Source organism: Staurois parvus, unplaced genomic scaffold (assembly GCF_062004578.1).
Source record: "Staurois parvus isolate SC_StPar_1 unplaced genomic scaffold, SC_StPar_1.0 ptg000249l, whole genome shotgun sequence".
Taxonomy (NCBI): Eukaryota; Metazoa; Chordata; class Amphibia; order Anura; family Ranidae; genus Staurois; species Staurois parvus.
This window is the reverse complement of record NW_028318045.1, coordinates 1-22,229: the sequence shown is the minus strand read 5'-3', so window position 1 is coordinate 22,229 and position 22,229 is coordinate 1. Positions and strand designations below refer to the sequence as shown.

At 41.6% G+C, this 22,229-nt stretch overlaps 1 protein-coding gene across 2 annotated transcripts in view; it reads left to right on the top strand.

The window, feature by feature from the left end:
• The window catches only part of LOC149459675 (aldo-keto reductase family 1 member C1-like), a 36,843-nt gene extending 16,956 nt beyond the window's left edge, over nucleotides 1–19,887 (top strand). For both annotated transcript variants that reach the window (XM_089680634.1, XM_089680635.1), the window contains 7 exons: nucleotides 571–687; nucleotides 3,726–3,803; nucleotides 4,215–4,337; nucleotides 5,235–5,344; nucleotides 14,546–14,711; nucleotides 19,061–19,143; nucleotides 19,425–19,887. In XM_089680634.1, the coding sequence (XP_089536760.1) occupies nucleotides 571–687; nucleotides 3,726–3,803; nucleotides 4,215–4,337; nucleotides 5,235–5,344; nucleotides 14,546–14,711; nucleotides 19,061–19,143; nucleotides 19,425–19,443 (696 nt within the window). In that variant the 3' untranslated portion in view covers nucleotides 19,444–19,887. The remainder of the gene's footprint in view (nucleotides 1–570; nucleotides 688–3,725; nucleotides 3,804–4,214; nucleotides 4,338–5,234; nucleotides 5,345–14,545; nucleotides 14,712–19,060; nucleotides 19,144–19,424) is intronic.
• The last annotated feature ends 2,342 nt before the right edge of the window (nucleotides 19,888–22,229 follow it).

Here is a 22,229-nt window from a genome sequence, read left to right as displayed (position 1 = left end):
TACAAAGCATCATGTCCTTGCTGGCAGGAGAGAGACCTGTGTGTAAACACTCCCTTGTCAATTTTACACAGTGATTGCCGGGTGCGGGGAATCTCTGGCTGGGACCTGTGTTTCACAGTGCTATACTTTCATTCAATTTCATTTCATTCAATTTCTAATTTGCTGCATTTGTAAACTTCAAAAGCCAATATAAAGGAATAGTAGTGGTAAAAAAAAAGCACTTGCGGGTTTAACCAATCTTTTTTTTTTTATATAATTCTCCTTTAAGGGGTGTGTGGCAAGGGGTGTGTCCTACACTTACATACTTTTGCTAATAGGTGTCCCTTGTTCCCATTTCAAAAAGTTGGGCAGTATGTTATGCTGTCACTCTGCACTTAACTAAACTTATGCTCCCACTGACTGGAGAACTCAAGCTCTGACTTAGCAGGAATGTGTCAGACCTCTGCAGAGAGACTGCTGCTTCTACACAGACATTCTGGCAGGGGACAGTATATGTTACAGGTCTTTTATGCTACGTCAAATCACTTTTGCTGACCAAATTCTTTTTTCTTTTTCACTGTTTATTTCAAGCTTTGGAGTAATAATCAGGCCCCAGAAAGGGTCCGTCCAGCTCTGGAGAGCTCTCTAAAGGATCTGGGACTAGATTACATGGATCTTTTCCTAATCCACACCCCTGTGGAGTTTAAGGTATATTCACACATCATCCCTATAGAGGCTTGTATAACAGTGATACAATTTAAAACACAGTGACCAATTAGAAATTCATTTTTCTTTGTTCTGACTTTATTTTCTGTAATATTCAACATGTATTTCTTAAAGTATAATTAAAGGCAAGACTTTTTTTTAGTTTTGGATAGAGTGCAGAGGGATTGGAATTTTTGTTAGTTTTTCTTGCTGTCTGTGCCCCAATTAGGGAGATTCACCCTCTCTATTTGTTCTTTTTACCATTATCATTGAAAGTGAAAGTAAAAGCAAATTCCAAATTTTGGGTTGTCCCCAGAAAAGTAATAGAGGGGAAATATTCCAATGGGACATCCTGTTTGGCTATGGGACAAGAAGTGAAGGGACATCTCCACAATGGGACACAAATGGTAAAAAAAAAAAAATCTGACGGGTTATAACTAGAGATGAGCGAATTGAACCTGGCGAAGTGGAATTCGTTTCGAATATTGGGAAAAATTCGATTCGCATCGAATCCGAATATTAGCAAACTTCGGATGCGCGAATCGAATTTTCCCCGATCGGCCGATTTTCATCCCTTCTACAGCCGGCAAAAAGTGTCCCTGCAGAGAGCTCCGCTATTTCTGACAGTTCTCTGACAGTTCCTTCACATTTACAGCGGTTGAAACATTGTATCTATTTGTTTCCATTTAGGATACAGATGTTTTTATTCGGAAACAAATAGATACAATGTTTCAACCGCTGTAAATGTGAAGGAACTGTCAGAGAACTGTCAGAAATAGCGGAGCTCTCTGCAGATACACTTTTTGCTGCACTGGAATTCTTCTTATTTTCATCCTACTTCTTCTTCTTCTTCTTCTTCTTCATCCTCATCCTCTTCTTCTTCTTCTTCTTCTTCATCCTCATCCTTCTTCTTCTTCATCCTCATCCTACTTCTTCTTCTTCTTCATCCTCATCCTACTTCTTCTTCTTCTTCTTCTTCATCCTCATCCTACTTCTTCTTCTTCTTCTTCTTCATCCTCATCCTACTTCTTCTTCTTCTTCTTCTTCTTCTTCTTCATCCTCATCCTACTTCTTCTTCTTCTTCATCCTCATCCTACTTCTTCTTCTTCTTCTTCTTCTTCATCCTCATCCTAATTCTTCTTCTTCTTCTTCTTCATCCTCATCCTACTTCTTCTTCTTCTTCATCCTCATCCTACTTCTTCTTCTTCATCCTCATCCTACTTCTTCTTCTTCTTCATCCTCATCCTTCTCCTTCTTCTTCTTCTTCTTCATCCTCATCCTACTTCTTCTTCTTCTTCATCCTCATCCTTCTTCTTCTTATTCATCCTCATCCTACTTCTTCTTCTTCATCCTCATCCTACTTCTTCTTCTTCTTCATCCTCATCCTACTTCTTCTTCTTCTTCTTCTTCATCCTCATCCTACTTCTTCTTCTTCTTCTTCATCCTCATCCTACTTCTTCTTCTTCTATTTCTTCTTCTTCTTCTTCATCCTCATCCTACTTCTTCTTCTTCTTCTTCTTCATCCTCATCCTACTTCTTCTTCTTCTTCTTCTTCATCCTCATCCTACTTCTTCTTCTTCTTCATCCTCATCCTACTTCTTCTTCTTCTTCATCCTCATCCTACTTCTTCTTCTTCTTCTTCATCCTCATCCTACTTCTTCTTCTTCTTCATCCTCATCCTACTTCTTCTTCTTCTATTTCTTCTTCTTCTTCATCCTCATCCTACTTCTTCTTCTTCTTCATCCTCATCCTACTTCTTCTTCTTCTTCTTCTTCATCCTCATCCTACTTCTTCTTCTTCTATTTCTTCTTCTTCTTCTTCATCCTTATCCTACTTCTTCTTCTTCTTCTTCTTCTTCCTCATCCTACTTCTTCTTCTTCTTCTTCTTCTTCTTCTTCTTATTCTTCATCCTCATCCTACTTCTTCTTCTTCTTCTCCTTCCTCATCCTACTTCTTCTTCTTCTTCTTCTTCCCAAATGAGTGAAGTGTGCGGTGATTCTAAGATCGACGGCACTCATCTGCATGTCATACTGACTGACAGTATTATTTCTCTTCCCCAGCAGACTCCAAGGGCATTTAAATTAAAGGTACAGTGTTCTGCACTAATATAAAGGCTCTCTGAAGCCTAGAAACCCTTTTTATAAGTTAAATTCGCAGCGAATAAATTCGCATCGAATCAAATTTATTCCACAAATTCGGCGAATCAGCCGAATCGAATTTTTGAATAATTCGCTCATCTCTAGTTATAACACTCCCTTACTCTAATTTTTGCCTATTGTTCTACTTTAATATTCTATAATATTGCCTATGGTCAAGGATACAGAATTAAAAAGAATAAAACAACAAATATAATTATTTTTCATGCCGTTAGATAATTATGAAATATTGAATATGATCATTTCATATTTACTAACACCTCTCAGCTGTTGGGGTTTTAGCCTCATTTTCGTACTGTATGTTCACTAGGCTAATCAAATTGATTCTTGTTTACACAGCTTAATAGCTCAAGCTTTAGACAGGCCATAGATGGTGCAAATTTCTTTCCTGCAACCACAAGTTGCAGGAAAGAAATTCGCTCGATTCTCCCATCAACACAGAAAGTGTTGACTGGGGAGACTGTTGAGATCTGAACCATCTATGGCCAGCTTTAATTACACACACAGCTTAATGATTCAAATCACTTTGTTACTCGTCTGAAGTTTTTTTATTGATTGAAATAGACAGGTTTATTCAGTAATGGAAAGACCGATGTGCATTGCACAGGATCCAGAGAAGTCCAGCAATGCTAAACTTTCAGTGTTCTAAAGTTGAACTTTGTAATTTCATTTTTGTATTTCTTGGCTGAAAAAGAAAGAATTTTCCCTTAATTATATTTTAAATTCAGTATTGTGATTAAGATAAGATTGCTGCTGCATATGGTATGGTCACAACACTACTTTTTAAATGCCCCACTTAGTACAGTTGGTGTATCTCTTATGACCGATACTCCAATATAAACCAGAATGTGAACATTGTCTCTACTTCTCCCTGTTTCTTCCCAGCCTGGAGACAATCTATTTCCCAAAGATGAAAATGGAAAAGTAATTTTTCACAACACCGATATCCGGGATACCTGGAAGGTAAGCTGGGAAATTTAGTAATTGATTCTGGGCTCAGTAAAATCTCAAATATCCTTTAATGTTGTTGTCAATTCAAAAGTAATTTTCAATATTTTTAATTCTTCATCTTTCATTAAGATAATACATGAAGATCCTACAATGAAGGTCTCTAATTAGGCATTTATTTTGTGAGGTCACTCCTCTCTACCCCTGATTCCCAATTGTGATCGGTGTTGTCTCCCTGTTGCATGATGGATACAATTGGCTGAGTTAGGCTTTAACCTAAACAGATAGAAAGGGTTCTCTTTAAACCACTGCAAGAGATGTAAAAACATGAAGTATTGTTCTACAGGTACTGGTTGTACACATTTTATGTATATTTGAAAACGTGTTTATTTTTTTCAAACTAATTATGTAACTGGTGATTTCCAGGCTATGGAGGCTTGTAAAGATGCTGGACTAGTCAGATCAATCGGAGTGTCTAACTTTAACAGCAAACAACTGGAGCTGATCCTAAATGCGCCGGGACTGAAGTATAAACCTGTCTGTAACCAGGTAACTACAGTGATTAAATGGGAACAAAGCTATTTTATAGAAAAAAAGGGAAACATGCACTAGGTGTTTTTATATCAGTTCTAGAAGTACCAGTGTTCTTACCAATGCCATTGTCGGTTAAGGATCTCATTTATCTAGGTCAGGGTATAGCGAGCAGTAATTGGTTCCATTCAGCTGGACCTGTTCTGTAATGTAGAAGATGTTTTGCCATTTAGGTGGCTTCATCAGTTCTAAAGTAGGCCTTCCATGAAATTGGAAGGTACATTTTACTTCCAGTCCCCCATCCCGCAAACAAATTAGTTAAAAAAATTCTCAAAATAAAGCATTAACGAAAAGTTACCTTGGCCACAGTTTTTGATGCTTCCAGTTGTACAAGAGATGTCATAGTGGCTTACTGCTGCCTTCTTGCAAGGCTTGGTGCTTGACTACCCATGAGAATGGCCTTCATCTCATTTTAGTGAAATTTAAGTAGAGTTCTAGCTATGTGTCAATGGATATATAATAAAACTGGGCAGCACAGTGGCTAAATGGTTAGCACTTCCGCCTGGCAGTTGGTTCGAATCCCAGCCACGGCACCACCTGCTTGGAGTTTGCATGTTCTCCCTGTGCCTGCATGGGTTTCCTCCAGGTACTCCGGTTTCCTCCCACACTCCAGAGACATGCTGGTAGGTTAATTGTATCCCATCTAAATTGTCCCTAGTATATGTATGAATGTAAGTTAGGGACTTTAGATTGTAAGCCCCTTGAGAGTTAGGGACTGATGTGAATGTACAATATATATGTAAAGCGTTGCGTGAATTGACAGTGCTATACAAGTACCTGAAATAAATAAATAAAACAATTCTATGGTTTTAACATGGAGTTCTCCCTAACCCAGTACAATGTTTTTCTCTGCAGGTGGAGTGCCACATATTTTTAAATCAGAGTAAACTGCTGGAATTCTGCAAATCTAAAGACATTGTACTGGTTGGGTACAGCGTCTTGGGATCCAGCAGAGTTGAGGGCTGGTAAGTGCAAATGTAACTAGTTAAGGACCTAGATCGAGGGGTCTCCAAACTTTTTAAACATATGACCAGCTTACTGTCCTGCAAACTTTAGGGGGGCCAGACTGTGGCCAGCAGGAGTAGAAAAATGTCTTGATGTCGATGGCAGTAAACAGTGTCCCCTCTTTGGTATTAGGAGGAGGAATAGTGTCCCATCATTGATGTGAGCGGGAGGAATAGTGACTCACCATTGGTGTCATTGGGAGGAACAGTGCCCTATTGTTGGTGTCAGTGGCAGGAACTATGCACCCCTGTTGCTGACAGAAGGATGTAGAATGCCCTAAGGGCCAGATAAAAGCAAGCAAAAGGCTGCATCCAGCCCCTGGCCTGCAGTTTGGAGACCAATGACCTAGAGCAATATCTCATATGCCCCAGAGTTCTTTCATCCTCTGTCCAAGTCCACTCATGCAGCTACCTATACTAGCATGACAGCAAAGGTTCTGTTCCTTGAGTCATAGCTGATCTAAGCAACTAATTCAGCTTTGATTGGTTAAAATAGCTTTTTCTTAAAAGTATCCACTAAAATCTGAACACTTATGTTTCAATTTTACAGAAAAACCAAAGTTCAGGAACACTGAAAGGAAAAAAAAAGTTTAATTTTGTTTTTAACCACTTGCCCGCCACCCTATAGTAGAAGTACTGCTACCGGGCGGCAGGGCTGCGCAAAATCACGCATAAATATAAAATCACCAGGTCCTAGCCGGAACTCGAAGATCGCCAGGTAAAGCTGACAGGGGAGAGCCCTTTGTATAAACAACACAGGTCTCTACCCTGTCAGCATGGACATACTGTTTTGTATCTTTCTGCATATCAGAGAGATACAAAACAGCATGCCCCCCTAGTAAAAGAAAATACAGTACACATAGTAAAAACACACACAGCACACAGGTAACCAATCATCTGGAATATGTAATTTCAGTTTTCGGCACCAATTCACAAAAAGAACATTGGGGAACTGGAGAAAGTACAGAGAAGGGCAACCAAACTGATAAGAGGCATGGAGGAGCTCAGCTATGAGGAAAGAATAGAGGAACTGAATGTATTCACTCTTGAGAAGAGGAGATTAAGGGGGGATATGATCAACATGTATAAATACATCAGTGGTTCATATAGTGAACTCGGTGTAGAGCTATTCACCCTGAGGTCATCACAGAGGACAAGGGGGCACTCTTTACGTCTGGAGGAAAAGAAATGTAAGCTCCAAACACGGAAAGGTTTCTTCTCTGTGAGAGCTGTGAACATGTGGAATAGACTCCCTCAAGAGTTGGTTCTGGGGGGCGTGTCCAAGATGGCGACCGGAGCGGCCGCATAATCCGGAGCTCCGTCGCCGACCTACACAATCCACCGCCATCCGTGCTGCTGCGGACCACGGCGGAGCGGCTGGCTCCTTGGGTGCTTCCCCTGTGCCTGGGAGAGAAGCCCTGGGGGATATCTCCGCCATCTGTGGCGGTGGATGCGCGCGGCCTAGCGCGGCCGCATGGTCCGTGACTCCGGAGGTTTCTGCCTGCATCCGCTATCATCCGGGCGGCGGCGGACCCTCCTGTGACGTTGGTGACATCCTCTGCATCCCTTGGACCTGGGGAGGAGACGGAGCAGCATATTGCCGTTCCCTGTGGCTGCGGCCTACTGCATCCGGCCCGGATCTCCTCCTCCTCACATCCGAGCTACGGTGAGTGCAGAAGGCTGGTAGACACTGACCATCCTATCCCCCTTTGACGTCTCGGGGGACGGGGCTCCCGCTCACCACTCCAGGGACCCCGTTCCTCTGTGATTGGGGCCTTTGCTGGGCCCAGAAACCCACTGAGGCTTGTATACTGCCCTGGAGGGATGTATGGGCAGACTATGCTTGCTCTGGAGGATTATTAGGCCATCATAAGGGATCCTCTATCCTATACTTGCCCCCCTGTTCATCCCAGACCCTGGAGCTATTAATGGGGTGCACCACGGCCTATGTCCACTCCACATCCTCATGGCTTGCTAACTGTACTTACAATATAAAGTTTTTTCGGATAAGCTTGACAGCGTTTATGTAAATACAACCCTAAACCTGATTCGGGCGTTATAGGTCCCCTGGGGTCATTATCTCCCTTTATCATCCAATTTCCAGTTGATCACCCCCGGGAGACTCTCTGTATGCCGTCCACCAAAAAAAAGAAGGGACAAGCTCAAAAGTCCCTCACTACATATCTACTTAAGACACATGAGATTTGCAACATGTCTCTAGGTGACGCAGAACGAGCATCCCCATCCGAACCCTTGCGTGATATCACAACTCCTTCATTAACTCTGGTCAGTGAAGATGCACAGCAACTTACAAAGGGTGACCTGGAATCTTGTTTGGAAACCATGTATACCAAATTGGCCGCCAAATTCCAATCAGAATTACACAAAAGCACTAATGTTCTCTCTCAGGAAATAGCCACATTGGGCTCTAGAACCGATCGCTTGGAAACTAAACATGATGAACTTAGCCTAGCCTATGGGGACCTTTCCAGAGAACATGATCATCTACACACGGCCTTTTTACAATTGCAGGCACAGGTTGAAGACCTTGATAATCGCAACCGCAGAAATAATCTGCGAGTCAGGGGAATTCCGGAATCTGTTTCTGATCTCTCACAAACCGTTACCAAGCTATTCAAATCTCTCCTTCCGGATTGCAATCCCGGATCCTTTGCCTGTGATCGCATCCATAGAGCCCTGCGCCCTAAACCCCCTAGTGATAAACCGCCTAGGGACATTGTTCTGTGTCTAAAAGATTTCCTGACCAAAGAAGACATACTCAGAGCTGCTCGCAACACTCCAACGATCTCCTTTGAAGGCTCGGTTTTACAAATTTTTCCAGATGTTTCTCCGGCTACATTGGAGAAGCGCAGGAAAATGAAGGAGGTTACAACGGCTCTTTTTTCAGCTCGTATCCGTTATAAATGGGGCTTCCCTTTTAAGTTGATAGTTCCACATAATAGGAGCACATATATTGCTACATCCCTTCCTGAGGGCAGAGAGATCCTGACCAAGTTGGGCCTGGCGGATGCCCCATCACCTCGACGTCCCCCCCCTACACCTCGTGTCTCTCCTATCTGGCACACTCCATCTCCACGGAGGGAAAGGAGAAGGGCCCGACAAGAACTGGGCTGATGGGACCATGCCTTCCTGCCTATTATTACTTGCATCGATGTTCCTGGTCAGCGATTTCCCTTGATTGGGATAGGAGGCAACCCACGGGATGTCTATTGTTCAGCACCCCCTACACCTTGGGGATATATATATGTGTTTTTGTGGACGCGGTTGAGCTGTTTCTGTGTTTATATAAACTATATATGCTCTCTCGTTGATAACTGGATGTGTTTAAGTCTAACAAGGGTCTTCGGGCCCTCTGAATATCGCCCACTGATTCATGGCCTCTCAACTCTTGGACACGTTACCCCACCCTGCCTCCTGACATGACCGGGGGACTCACCGCCCGATTGTGGGGTGACGGCTCCGTTTCTCATGTGTTATGGAGACAGGGTTTGGGCCCGATTGGCCCTTTGATGTTGAAATTTTTTGTTTTTTCAGGTACAGCTAATTGCATACCTGATCCATGTCTCTCAGTTACTCTTTTCATTGTCGCAGCTATCATTGCTTCACTTTTACTGTTTTTTGTCTTTTTTTTCCTCAAAAATTTCGTACATGATGTTGACTTGATACCGGTGTGTGGACGTCACGACCCCCATTTTGGGGTCTGGATGTCCCCCAGACTGGTGATGCTACCCGTAAATCTATTTGCTATGGACTTGAAGGTCCTTACATCTAGCCAAATAATTCGAGTATATGTCTTGTCAATGTATATTTTTTTGCTGATGGTAATAATTTTTGCATATTATGGCAATTCAATGTATCTCGCATAATGTCCAGGGTTTCAACTCGCCAAACAAGCGCAAAACAGCCTTTCTTCAGTATAGGCGATTAGGGGCTAAAATTATTTTATTGCAGGAAACACATTTTGCAGCCGCAAAACACCCGACATATTTTCACAAATCCTATAGACAAGGGTATTATACTTTACACTCCTCCAAGAGTAGAGGGGTGGCCATTTTTCTGCATAATTCAATCCCCTTTGAGGTTCAACATGTGTACCGTGATCCAGACAGTAGGTTTATTATTCTTAAGGGCACCCTTTCAGGCCGAGAACTTACAATAGCAAATGTCTATGCACCGAATTCGGCACAAGCTACCTTTTTCTCAAAATTTTTTGATGTTCTTGATAGATTTTTGTCACCCCATCTATTGGTGGGTGGTGATTTCAACCTGGTAGCAAATCCTCTTTTGGACCGTAGCTCACTCTTGCACTCTTCCCACGCCTTCCCAAAATCACTTACTAAAAGACTAGAGGCCTTCCAATTAGTAGATGCCTGGAGGGCGCATAATGTAGGAGCTAGAGAATATTCATTTTATTCTCACCCACATGACTCTTATGCTAGATTAGACTATATTTATTGCACCCCTATTTTATTAGCAAACTCTAGGATAGCGAACATCCACTTGAGTCCTTGGTCGGATCACAATATTATAGCCTTGTCTATCACATGTATGGGACTTGCACCCACTCCCTTCTCATGGAGACTCAATGATTCTATGCTTACGGATGTTGACTCCCGCCATGAAGTAGCTGCATCTATTTTGGAATATTTTCAATCTAATTCGACTCCTGATATTTCTCCAGCCACATTATGGGTAGCCCATAAGGCGGTCTTACGAGGCCGCCTTATTTCTATGGCTTCATCCAAAAATAGAAAACGATGGCAGCAAATTCTGCTTCTTACCCGAGAATTGGAAGCACATTACCGAAGTCATATTGCTAACCCATCTTTTCTTAATAAACAGTTACTATCTCAAAAGCGCTTAGAATTGAATACTCTGCTATCCCAAAAAACTGAAAAAGCTCTCCGCTGGTCAAAAGCCACATTTTTGTTACATAGCAACTCGGCTTCCTCTATGTTTGCAAGGAAACTGAATCACTCCATGCGCCCCCCACATATTTATAAATTGCGTACTAACTCGGGTGCTATTTCATCTCTGCCTCAGGAGGTTTTGGGCATTTTTGAAAACTTTTATTCTAACCTATTAGCCCCTCCACGGTCGGATTCTGTTTCACCAGCGGCCTCATGGCTGGATTCTATACCCCTCCCTGCTCTCACACCTTCTCAAGTTGCTTCCCTTAATGCCCCTTGCACTCTGGAGGAGATAACTCGTGCAATTAGCGCCCAGAAAAGCTCTACTGCGCCAGGTCCAGACGGGTTCACTGCTAGTTATTACAAACATTTTGCCTCTACTTTGGCTCCCTATCTGATAACTTTATTTAATGATGTTTTGCAGGGGGGTAGGTTCCCGGAGGAGATGCTGTTGGCTAACATGTCTTTAATACCCAAACCACAGAAAGATCACAGCTTACCACAAAACTATAGACCAATCTCCGTAATGAATAATGATCTGAAAATATTTAGCCGCATCTTGGCGGACAGGTTGGCCCCTATTATCTCCTCTTTGGTCTCTCCGGACCAATCTGGATTTATCCCAGACAGATTTATCACTGATAATATTCGCCTCACGCTCAACGTTATTCAAGATGCTAATTTACATTCTAAAGAGGTCTTGCTGATGAGTCTGGATATAAACAAGGCCTTTGACAGTGTTCTTTGGCCCTATATGTTTTCCTTGCTACGAAAAATGGGCTTTAATAACGAATTTTTAGCCGGTATACACGCCTTATATGACTCTCCGAAGACAAGAATACGGCTCCCTGGCTGCAATTCAGACTTTTTCACATTGGGTAGAGGTACCCGTCAGGGCTGTCCCCTTTCACCCCTTTTATTTGCACTGGTGTTGGAACCCTTGGCAGTAGCGATCAGATCACACCCGGATATTTCAGGTTACCCGTTGTTAGTCTCACAATTTAAAATGAGCATGTATGCTGATGATGTTATGCTTTTTCTTACTAACCCGTTGACTTCATTGCCTAATTTATGTGTTATACTGAATGATTTTGCTATAACGTCAGGTCTTACTGTTAATTTTACCAAATCGGTAGTTATGCCGATTAATATTCCTGATTCCCTAAGTGCATCTCTCCGCAGCTCCTTCCCATTCCGCTGGTCTACAGACCGGATATCCTATTTAGGTGTTAATCTCACTCCCAGTTATTCAGATATATTTGCTGCTAATTATCCACCGTGTATATCACGTCTATCTACTCTACTGAGGATTTGGCATGGTTATCCTATTTCCTTCTTGGGTAGAGTCACGGCTGTTAAAATGAATATTTTGCCTAAACTTCTTTATCTTTTTAGAGCTCTTCCAGTTCCAGTCTCAAAAACGTTTCTGAGCCAATTTCAGCGGACCATTAATAATTTTATCTGGGGTAATAAGCGTGCACGTTTTGCCTCAGCGATTTTATACCGCTCACAACGGACTGGAGGCCTCGGTCTTCCCAATTTTTGGATATATTATCTTTCGGCTCGTTTTGCGCAGCTATCACAGTGGGCAACTATTAACTCTCAGATCCCATGGGTCAAATTTGAATCTCAGTCCATACGCCCATTCTACTTACCGAGCATCTTGTGGTCCAGGGTCTCTCCACGTTCACTTACATTTTATAACTCCATAGTGACCCATTCAATGACACTTTGGTCCACATACAAATTTAAATTAAATTTGGTCTCTCCTATTCCCCCTGGTATTTCATTTTTTGGTGATCCAACTTTTACACCAGCTTTTTCTTCTCCTCAACTGTTTCGTTGGTGGTATGATCAATCTCTTATCAGATTATCTGATTTTCAAAGAGGAGGATCTTACATTACCTTTGATATGCTACGCGCGCTTTTTGATATTCCCCTTCGCGAGTACCATCGTTACCGACAGATTAGACACTTTTTTGAATCACATTCTGGCCTTACACCGTCTTCTCTGGTTTCCTTTTTTGAACGTACCAGCCGTGACTCTCCCAGGGGTAGGGGTCTTATTTCCAATTTTTATCACCAATCTTTACTTTGTCTTTTTCATACGCCTCCGTTGTACCGACAGAGGTGGGAGGAGGATAGTGGTACCACTTTTTCTGATGAGGATTGGGATTCCATGGTGGATAATATCTGTAAAAGCTCTCGATCTCTTTCGGTTCGTGAAATGGCCCTTAAGGTTTTAACTAGATGGTATTATACCCCATCAAGACTACATAGATTGTACCCACAAACGTCCCCTCTATGTTTTCGAGACTGTGGTTTTACAGGCACTTTGGTGCATATATTTTGGGATTGCCCGTCCATATCTCTGATTTGGCGCAGGATATCCGAGGTGGCCACCTCACTGGCGGGTACCCCAGTATGCTTATCTATTCAAACTTGTCTGTTGGGGGCTCACATCCCAGGGGTCCCTGATGCCATTATGAGATTGATACATACTATTTGTATTGCCACTTTATGGTCTATTGCCTTACACTGGAGATCCAATGCTGTACCTTTGGCCTCCATCCTGCACAGAATTGATGCTGTAATGCTCATGGAACGCATTCATTATACTTTGCTGGATAAGATGCACTTATTTGATAAAAAATGGGAGTCATGGAGGGATTATAGACATTTATTGCATGATTGATAACGTTTTCAGTGAACAATGACTGACAGATGCTGTTGACAGACGTATTCTTCAATTTCTCTTATCATTAACGTATTTCATGTACTTGCAATCTGCTTTTCTTCTGTTTTTTCTCTTCATTATTATGATATCTTTTTCTGAATTGTACTTTTCCAAAGTGCCTTGTTTTTGCTGTTAATATTTGAAAATGTGCTGTTATTTTATTGTCTACTTATACTCAATAAAATCGTTTGTAAACAAAAAAAAGAGTTGGTTCTGGCCAGCTCAGTGGATTGCTTTAAAAAAGGCCTGGATTCTTTCTTGGATACACAGAATATAACTGGATACTAAAATTTATAGGTAAAGTTGATCCAAGGAATATCAGATTGCCTCTCGGGGATCAGGAGCAAATTGGATCATGCTTTGCTGTTTTTTTGCCTTCCTCTGGATCAACTGTGGGTATAGGATTATAACTTTTTTTTTTTTTGTTTAATGGTTGAACTGAATGGACGTTTGTCTTTTTTCAGCCAGACTAACCATGTAACCCTTTGATATCCCAAAAGTTAATCCCTTCCTGCCCAGTGTCATTAGTACAGTGTCAGTGCTTTTTATTAGCACTGATCACTGTATTAGTGTCACTGGGGATGTCAGTGGCAGTTAGTCAGTTCCCACCCAGTGTCAGAATGCCCAATGCAGTCCCACTATAAGTCACTGATCGCCTCCATTACTAGTATAAAAAAAATAAAAATTCCAGTATATATACTGCCATCTGTAGATGCTATAACTTTCATGTAAACCAATTAATTTACACATATTGGGATTTTTTTGTAGAAAAGACATGTAGTAGAATACATTTTGGCCTAAATTTATGAGGAAATTAGAATTTTCTTTTTTTTTGTTTATAGCGCAAAATAAAAAAACAGTGGCGATCAAATACCACAGAAAGAAAGCTCTGTTTGTGGGGAAAAAAGGACATATATTTCATTTATGTACAGCGTTGCATGACCGTGCATTTGTCAGTTAAAGTAACGCAGCACCGTATCGCAAATGGCCTGGTCAGGAAGGGGGGTAAATCCTCTGGAGGCCAATGGGTTAATGAAAGTGTTTCCCAATTAACCCTTAATATAACCCTATTATTTAGCCCTCAATAACTACTTCCTTCACATTTTTTTTCACATGCATATTGTGTAACTGTTGGAGGAATGGGAAATGTTTTTCTGTCACAGATGTAATTTTTCTGAATTTACATTTAGGTTATTTTCATGAAGATAGCTTAAGTGAACATAGTGCTTTATGGGACCCTTCTTTAACTTACTTTAAAATATTATTATTTTTTTTTATGCTGCAGGTGTAAACCCTAACTGAATTTGTTAAAGCATCAGGTATCTCAAACCATTCCATGTCAGAAATCAGTGTTCTGGAAGGAGTATCCCTCCATCCACCTTGTTTGGCTAAGCAAAAAATAACTTGCTGTGTATGGCCAGCTTTAGGGTTTGGAATCTACTTTTAATATTGAAAACAGAAAAAAAAATAAGCTTCTTTTCTTTTCTGTAAAAGGATAGACAAAAACTTACCTTATGTGCTGGAAAATCCTGTTGTCATAGAAGTGGCAAAGAAAGTTGGACGGTCAGCAGCGCAGGTGGCAATGCGTTATCTACTGCAGAGAGGGATTGTTGTCCTTGCAAAGAGCTTCACCGCAGAGAGAATCAAACAAAACTTCCAGGTGATTAAAACAGAAATATTGACCGTCCAGATGTGTTGACAGTTGGAAGCTCAGCTCCAGCAAAAAGGGGTTGTTCTGGTTTAGATAAAGCATAGAAGGGTTAGAATCTCTGTCATGTTTTTAGTATTCTCTGTGTCAGTTGGTTATATTTCCCCAACAGATACACAGTTGGGTACTTTGCAATAGGGAAGCAAAGAACAAAAAACAAAAACAAAAAACAAAATAACCCCAAAAATGTATATATATATATATATATATATATATATATATATATATAAAAATAAACAAAATCACGTTTAGTGGGCTGAGGAAGTGAACATCTTATAATGTTATTGCTGCCTATGTCTTCCCGTCCCAATTACTGTACCCTCAATAAGCACTTGAGGATTTTCAAAGTAAGAGATACATCCTAAAACACATCAACAAAGTTTATGGGATGCATCCAGTTCATCTCCCCCTGATAACACTCCCCCGCCAAAAGCACTGGCAATTACTGGCTGTCAAAGTGACAGCTGGTAATAGCTTTCTATTACATAGTAAGAGGGGCCATCAAAATGCAGCTGTCCCTGTGTAATATGATGCTAACATATAGTCTACAAAAACAATGGTGAAAACTAAAGAATAGATTTTTTTTCATTTTTTACATTTTTATGCCTAAAGATTACATAGAAAATTAAAAAAAAATGCAAACCATTGCAAAAAAAGCCTAGGCCTGTCCTCCTCAAAAAATAATGTATGAATTACTGTGTTATCTTAAACTGGTTGTAAACCCTTATATATACCCAGTGAAGTGACTGGCCTCAGGTGATACACAGAGATTAGACAAATCCTCCTACATAAGTTGTGCCTGTCTATCTGCAGTCTTCTCCTCTCTATATCTTTTTAAAAAAAAATTGACTGACAGTCCAGAAAAAAAGAGGCAAAGAGCTGAAATTACACACTGCAGAGCTCACTGATGAGAGCTCTGAGAGCTGATTGGAGGGAAGAGACACACCCCCTCTACACAGCACACAGAAACAGAGCTGAGGTTGTCAATCTGCAAGAGGTCTCTCCCCTGTCACCATTTTTCTCTTGGTGTCAGGAAAGCTTGTCAGAAATAATTCATACTGATAACAGAGGAACAAAGCAGCAGACAGAAATGACACTTAGTCCTCTTAATTGAGATACGTACATACTATAGAGGGAAATGCTTTGTTCATATTTCATGTCTGAAGTTTACATCCACTTTAAATAATGACAATGTTATTGGTAAATAAGCAGGCCTATAATGGAACTGTAACAACTGTTTTGGTCAGTAAGGGGTATACAGGTACAAGAGATGTAGTGATTATATGGCTGCCACGGGAACAGTAAGTAATGAATCTCCTCCATGAGGTAACAACTTGCCTGTTCAGTAATAAAAAAGGGGCTTTATATAAAGTTTTCAGCCCTTTTTAGAGCATACTGAACCATAAGTTCAGCATCAACTACGGTATCTCTGCAAAGTAGCTTGCAGTCCCCACCAAAGATATACAATCTAAAGCCAATTTTGTAAGAAGCAACCTATCAGTATATTTTGAAATTTGACAAGGAATTGGAGCAGGTGTTGGAAATTCACAATGTGCATGCAATATCTATGCAATGTTATTGGTGGGATCCCAGATCCCGTAAGGCTTAGGCAGATGTATCTATTCTCTTTTCTCCAAAGAAGGGGGACTAAGCCTGAACTTGTCTGAGATATTTGTGCAACTTTATGGCCAATAATAGGACCTTCTTTTTGTCAGGGTGATAGGGTCAACTAGTATTGAGAGCAGTAAACCATGCATGAGACAGAGACACCTATGAATAATCCAAGTAGGTTTGCCCTGCATAAACATGCAGGGCAAACCTACTTGGATTATTCATAGGTGTCTCTGTCTCATGGATTTTCATGGGTTTTCTTCAGAAATGAAGAAAACTAACACAATTCAATGCAGGAGGACTTTGTACACCGAGTCCATAGCATAAAACAAACAAAACACCTTCTCACCTGAGCCACTAACTAAACTCAGGTCTTTTCCTGACTAACAGGATGTCTTCTAATGGCTTCCTTGAAACAAACTGGCAGTGCTTGAACCTTTTTAAGTATTCTGTTAGCAATCAACCTTTTCAACCAGCAGCAGCTAAGACTGGTAATGAGGTCTGGTGTCATGTGGACCTTAACATGAAGTCCACAGCTCTACAAAACCTCTGCGCTCCAGGACCTAGCCCAGAATGTACAGTATGTTTTATCAGGGTCTTATTAAGCTATTAAAATCTGAGAGAACAAAATCTGTTTTCTCCATATCAGCCGTAAACCCCAAAGCTAGGGATGCACTGAAATTTTGGTGGCTGAAACATTTTGGCCGAAATGAAAAAAAAAAGCACCAATACAGATGCCGAAAAAACCGTGCCCCTTGCCGCTGCCGGCACTGACCGCTGCTCGGTAATTCTCAGCCTTACCTGAGAAACCATCGATCCCAGCACTGGGCATAGAGATGAGTGAAGGAAAAATGGCCGCCACTCATCTCTATGCCCTTGGAGGACCGAAACGATGTCACTTCCCGTTCTGGCCATTTTTAATTAATTTTTAAAGCACTAGATCGATGCTTTTTTTATCCAACGTTTTACATTGTAGAGGAGAGATGTGGGGTCTTATTAACCCCACATCTCTCCATAAAGAGGACCTGTCACTAAGTATTTCTATCACAAGGGATGCATGCATTTCTTGTCATAAGAATAAAAGTGATTAAAATTTTTTTTAAGGGGACAGTGCAAAAAATCCCAAGAACATTAAATAAATTAATTAAAAAAAAGTTTAAAGTGCCCCAGTCCCCCCCGTGCTCGTACATAGTGGTGAACGCATACATAGGCCATGCCCACATATGTAAATGGTGTTCAAACCACACACATGAAGTATCGCCACGAACGTCAGAGCAACAGCAATATTTCTCACACTAGACCTCCTCTGTAGCTTTACACTGCTAACCTGTAGAAATTTTTAAAGCATCAGCCATGGAGATTTTAAAGTACTGCAGTTTTAGGCCATTCCACAAGTGTACACAATTTTAAAGCATGACATGCTGGGTATCAATTTACTCGCTGTAACATCCTCTTTCATATTTAAAAAAAAAATTGGGGTATACATTGTATTTTTTTTTTTAATCAGTGTATTTTTTTCAAAAAAATATATATTCATTTTAAAAACTGAGCGTTTCGGTTTTCAGCCAAGTGCATTTTGAATTTTCGGTTTCAGCACCAGAATTTTAATTTCGGTGCACCACTACCCAAAGCCCCTCACATAGAATAGAATAGATAAAAAACCTAGGAGCGGTGTTGCCAACCTACCAGATTGAAATTTTAGTGACACGACATACAAATTTTACTTGCACAGCCAAGTTTTTACCGGCATTTCCAAAAGTTAAAGAATTTCAGTTTTAAGTGCAAATATCAGGCTGCAAACAAGTACAATATACAATTAACAATGTGATGTAAGGTAGATATTAAGGGAAAAAACATATTACTAATTTTTTTTTCAATATAATCCAGCGCTGAGCGAACTATTGGCGCTTTATAAATACTGTATAATAATAATAATAATAATATAGTAAGTAGCTCAGGGACAGGACTCTCACAATAACACTGAAAGAAGTGTGCAGCAGCACAGATGATGATGAGACCTCACTGACATGACACATCTCCTCCTGAGTCACAGTGACAGTCTTTCTCCACCCCAGGTGGTCCCTTCAGTCCAAACACCTCTGACCGTTCCCCTCTCTGCTTGCCTTGCTCCCATCCTGCGGACCCGCGCACAAGGCTCCAGCCGCTCAGCTCCCTTGCACCATGGCATCACATAACATGCTCAGGCATCGCCTCTGCCAGACCTCTGTTCAGCACAGTTCTGAGCGCAATGTCACAGCCATATTTTTAACTGGCAACCTTTTCTGTCACAGGCATTTACTGGCAGGAGAAAAGTGCTGTTTTTTTACTAGCTGCCTGTAAAAATACTGATGGTTGGCAAAACTGCCTTGAAGACACGTACACACTCCCCACAATTCTGCCAGCTATTGTCTCACACTTTTTACAGCTGCACAAAGAGCCAATCAGTTGTGCTGTGGTGCTCATGTGCTAATAAGGAACATGATGATAGGGAGAGAGAGCAAAGTGACAGAAAGATGAGCTCATCAGTCTTCTCCTTCCACTGTCCAATCACAGACAGAGGGAAAGACAAGACCTATAAATCTTAAAAATCATGTCTCCTGTCCTGCCAGACAGGGCTGTGTAAATCTGTCCACTGTTTCTTCTTAACATATCTTCTTTGTAGTCATACTTGTTTTGTTGCTTTCTTGCAGCTCTTTGACTTTCAGCTGAGTGATGAGGACATGCAAAGGGTGGATGGCGTTAACAAAAACATGCGATACTTAAGCATTGATAGGTATGTAGGAGCCTTGTCTGCATGTGGTGAAATTTGTAGAATTATTGGATAGGATTTACCTTTCTTCTATTTAACTTGAAATGATCTCTAAATCTAAAACATTAATTATGCAAAAGTGTTGTTCTTAAAGGACCCTGCATTCACTCTGTCTGGTCTCCCACAGTACACACAGCATGGAAGTGCAATTATTTTAGTAAATATAAACTGCTAAATACCTTTTCTCACCAGCAGTTAGAGCAGTCTTGTAACTTTTATCAGAAGGAGTTTTATTTCTGCTCTAGGAGGATGGAGAACCCCTGACCTCTGTCTGGACAGTGCTGATTGGCCCTGTGCTGATCACATGCACTCTCCTAAGAAAAGAAAACCCTCTCTAGCAATACACCAGACCGAGCATGTGCAGAGTGTCTCCACAAAATATGTCTTATCAGGAGATAAGAGGGGAGCACTGGAAGAAGGGGAGGATCCGAGAAGACAGGATCAAACTGCATTTTACACAATGCAGAAGATTCCACAGTTATCATAACAAGCATGCTTTACTGCATATACAGCCTGATTTTACTGTTGTGGGTTTAGTAAAACTTTAACATTCATAGCCAATACTGTATGTAAAAGCCAATGTATTGATTCAGATGTCAAAACAATTGCTCTTTTATGTACGTTTTTATGTGCCTACTGTTGTTTACTGATGAAACTTGGAAGCCATGCACCTGATTACTATCCTAAATAAATGTTTATTGACTACGAGTCAATGCATAGTTCTCTTGGGTTCTTCCCTCTGACATGTTTTACGTAAATAAACTCTATTGCATCAGAGGGAGGAGCCTGAGCCATTAGTGCATGGAATCTTAGTCAGTTGCAATCTGGCCCCCAGGATCAGGCTGAATACTTAAAGTGGGGTCAGAGTGTACTATACCTTTGCCTTGATGAATATATCAAGTGTTTAATGTTGTCCAAGAGTGAGATTTCCCTGCCATTATTTCCAACCCTGTTCTTGTCCATTGGAAAGCTTTGAGTGGCCCCACCCACCCATACTTTAACTGTTCACATTCTACATATTATAAAATGAATATAAATCAACAGGGATGGTTGGAGTCCGCCATAATGGGCACAGCAGGTGTGCAGTCCTAGGAAGTCAGTGCAGGTATGGTTGGAGCTCCTTATGATGGACACAGCAGGTGTGTAGACCCAGGAATCCAGCACGAAGATTACATCAATCATCTCTGAAAGATAGAATTGATTGTTAGGGGACCTAACTCTACAGCATTTATTAGGAATCATCTATTTTTTAAACTTACATTAGTCCAGCTTGGTTTTATAATATTATACATGGTTCACATCCATGGTAAAACAGTTAGCACTGTCCTGTTTCCGATGCTTGCTACATACCTCTGCCATTCAGCAAGGATCTTGTATTTTTTTATGCAAAAGCAAGAGAATGCCTTGTATTCATTGAAAAAAAATACAAGATGTTTTTTAAATGGTATGGGAGCCAGTGACTCCCTGTGTTCAGTGTACAAACAGCAAGTCGCTCCTGCCGCACCCAGGACAGGACAAATCTGACTGTATGAAGCACAGACTACTGTAGTTAATTTCAGAATTCTCAACAGTCCTCCGGATGTGACACATGTTTTAGTTGCAAGGCCAGGGCAAGGAAGGGAGGGTACAGGAGGGGAAGTTGCCCCAGGCTCAGTTTGTTCATGGGCAGGAAGTTGGTGCTTCATGGTGAGCTGCACCCTCCGCCATCCCCATATTTTTCCTGATGTCTGGATGCTGACATCCATGCCATGCTGGATCTCAGTGTCACTGCTGACCAGGTGGGAGAGGCAGAGCTACACTGTGTGGGGAAAAAACCCACAGCCAAGGGAGAAACAAGAGCTGATCCAGCTATTGAGAGGTGCTTGTGTGCGAAGCTGAGTGCAATGAAGGGGGGGGGGGGAGATTGGGTTTGTGCAGAAGTGAGGTTTGGGGGGGGGGGGGGGGGGTTGCAGAGGCCAGAAATGAGGGTGCAGAAATGAAATGTGGATGAGAGATACAGAGGAACTGTGGAAGAAGGCTGCAGAGCTTAGTTGTTCACAAAGTGGGGGTGGGAGTTTGCAGAGATAAGCTGTGGAAGAGGGGTGCAGAGGTGAGCTGTGGCCCAGGGGGTGCAGAAGTCACCTGCCTCTGGATGTGGGTCAGCTATGACCAGGGGTACAGAGGTGAGCTGTGGAAGGGTTGTTGCAGAGGTAAGCTGCAGATAAGGTGCAGAGGCGAAATGTGGACAGGTGTGCAGAGGTGAATTGTGAACAACTGTGGAGTGGAGGTTAGTTGTAGATAGGGATGCAGAGGTGAACTAAGGATGATGGCATGCACAGCTTAGCTTTGGATACAGGTTTAGAGGTGAGTTTTGGACAGGGGTGCAGAGGTGAGCTTTAGATAGGGGTGCAGAGGTGAGCTTGATTGGGAGTACAGAGATAAGTTGTGGATGGTGGGGTGCAGAGGTGAGCTGTGGATGGGAGGTTCAGAGATGAGCTTTGGATGGTGGGGTGCACTGGTGCACATGTGAGCTGTGAAAGAGAGGTGCAGAGATGGCTTACAAATGGGAGGTGCAAAGGTGGCCTACAGATGGGAGGTTCAAAGGTAAGCTGTGGACAGAGGGTGCAGAGGTGAATGATGGGTGTTGCTTTTTTTTTTAGAGGGTAAGGTTTTTACTGGAGAAGATTTATAGTTGGTGGGGAGGGACAGCACAACATACAGAGATCAGTGGTCAAGAATATGCAATGCAGTATTTAGGATTTTGTAGCGTACTGTATGCATTATATACTCCTGGCTGCCATACTCTTTATGCTGTATTATACACTATGTTGCCAAAAGTATTGGTGTCGGGTTGTTTTTCAGGGGTTGTGCTTGGCTCCTTACTTCCAGTGAAGGGAACTCTTAAGGTGTCAGCATACCAAGAGAGTTTGAACAATTTCATGCTCCCAACTTTGTGGGAACAGTTTGGAGATGGCCCCTTCCTGTTCCAACATGACTGCGCACCAATGCACAAAGCAAGGTCCATAAAGACATGATAGAACACCTTTGGGATGAATGAGAGTGCAGACTGC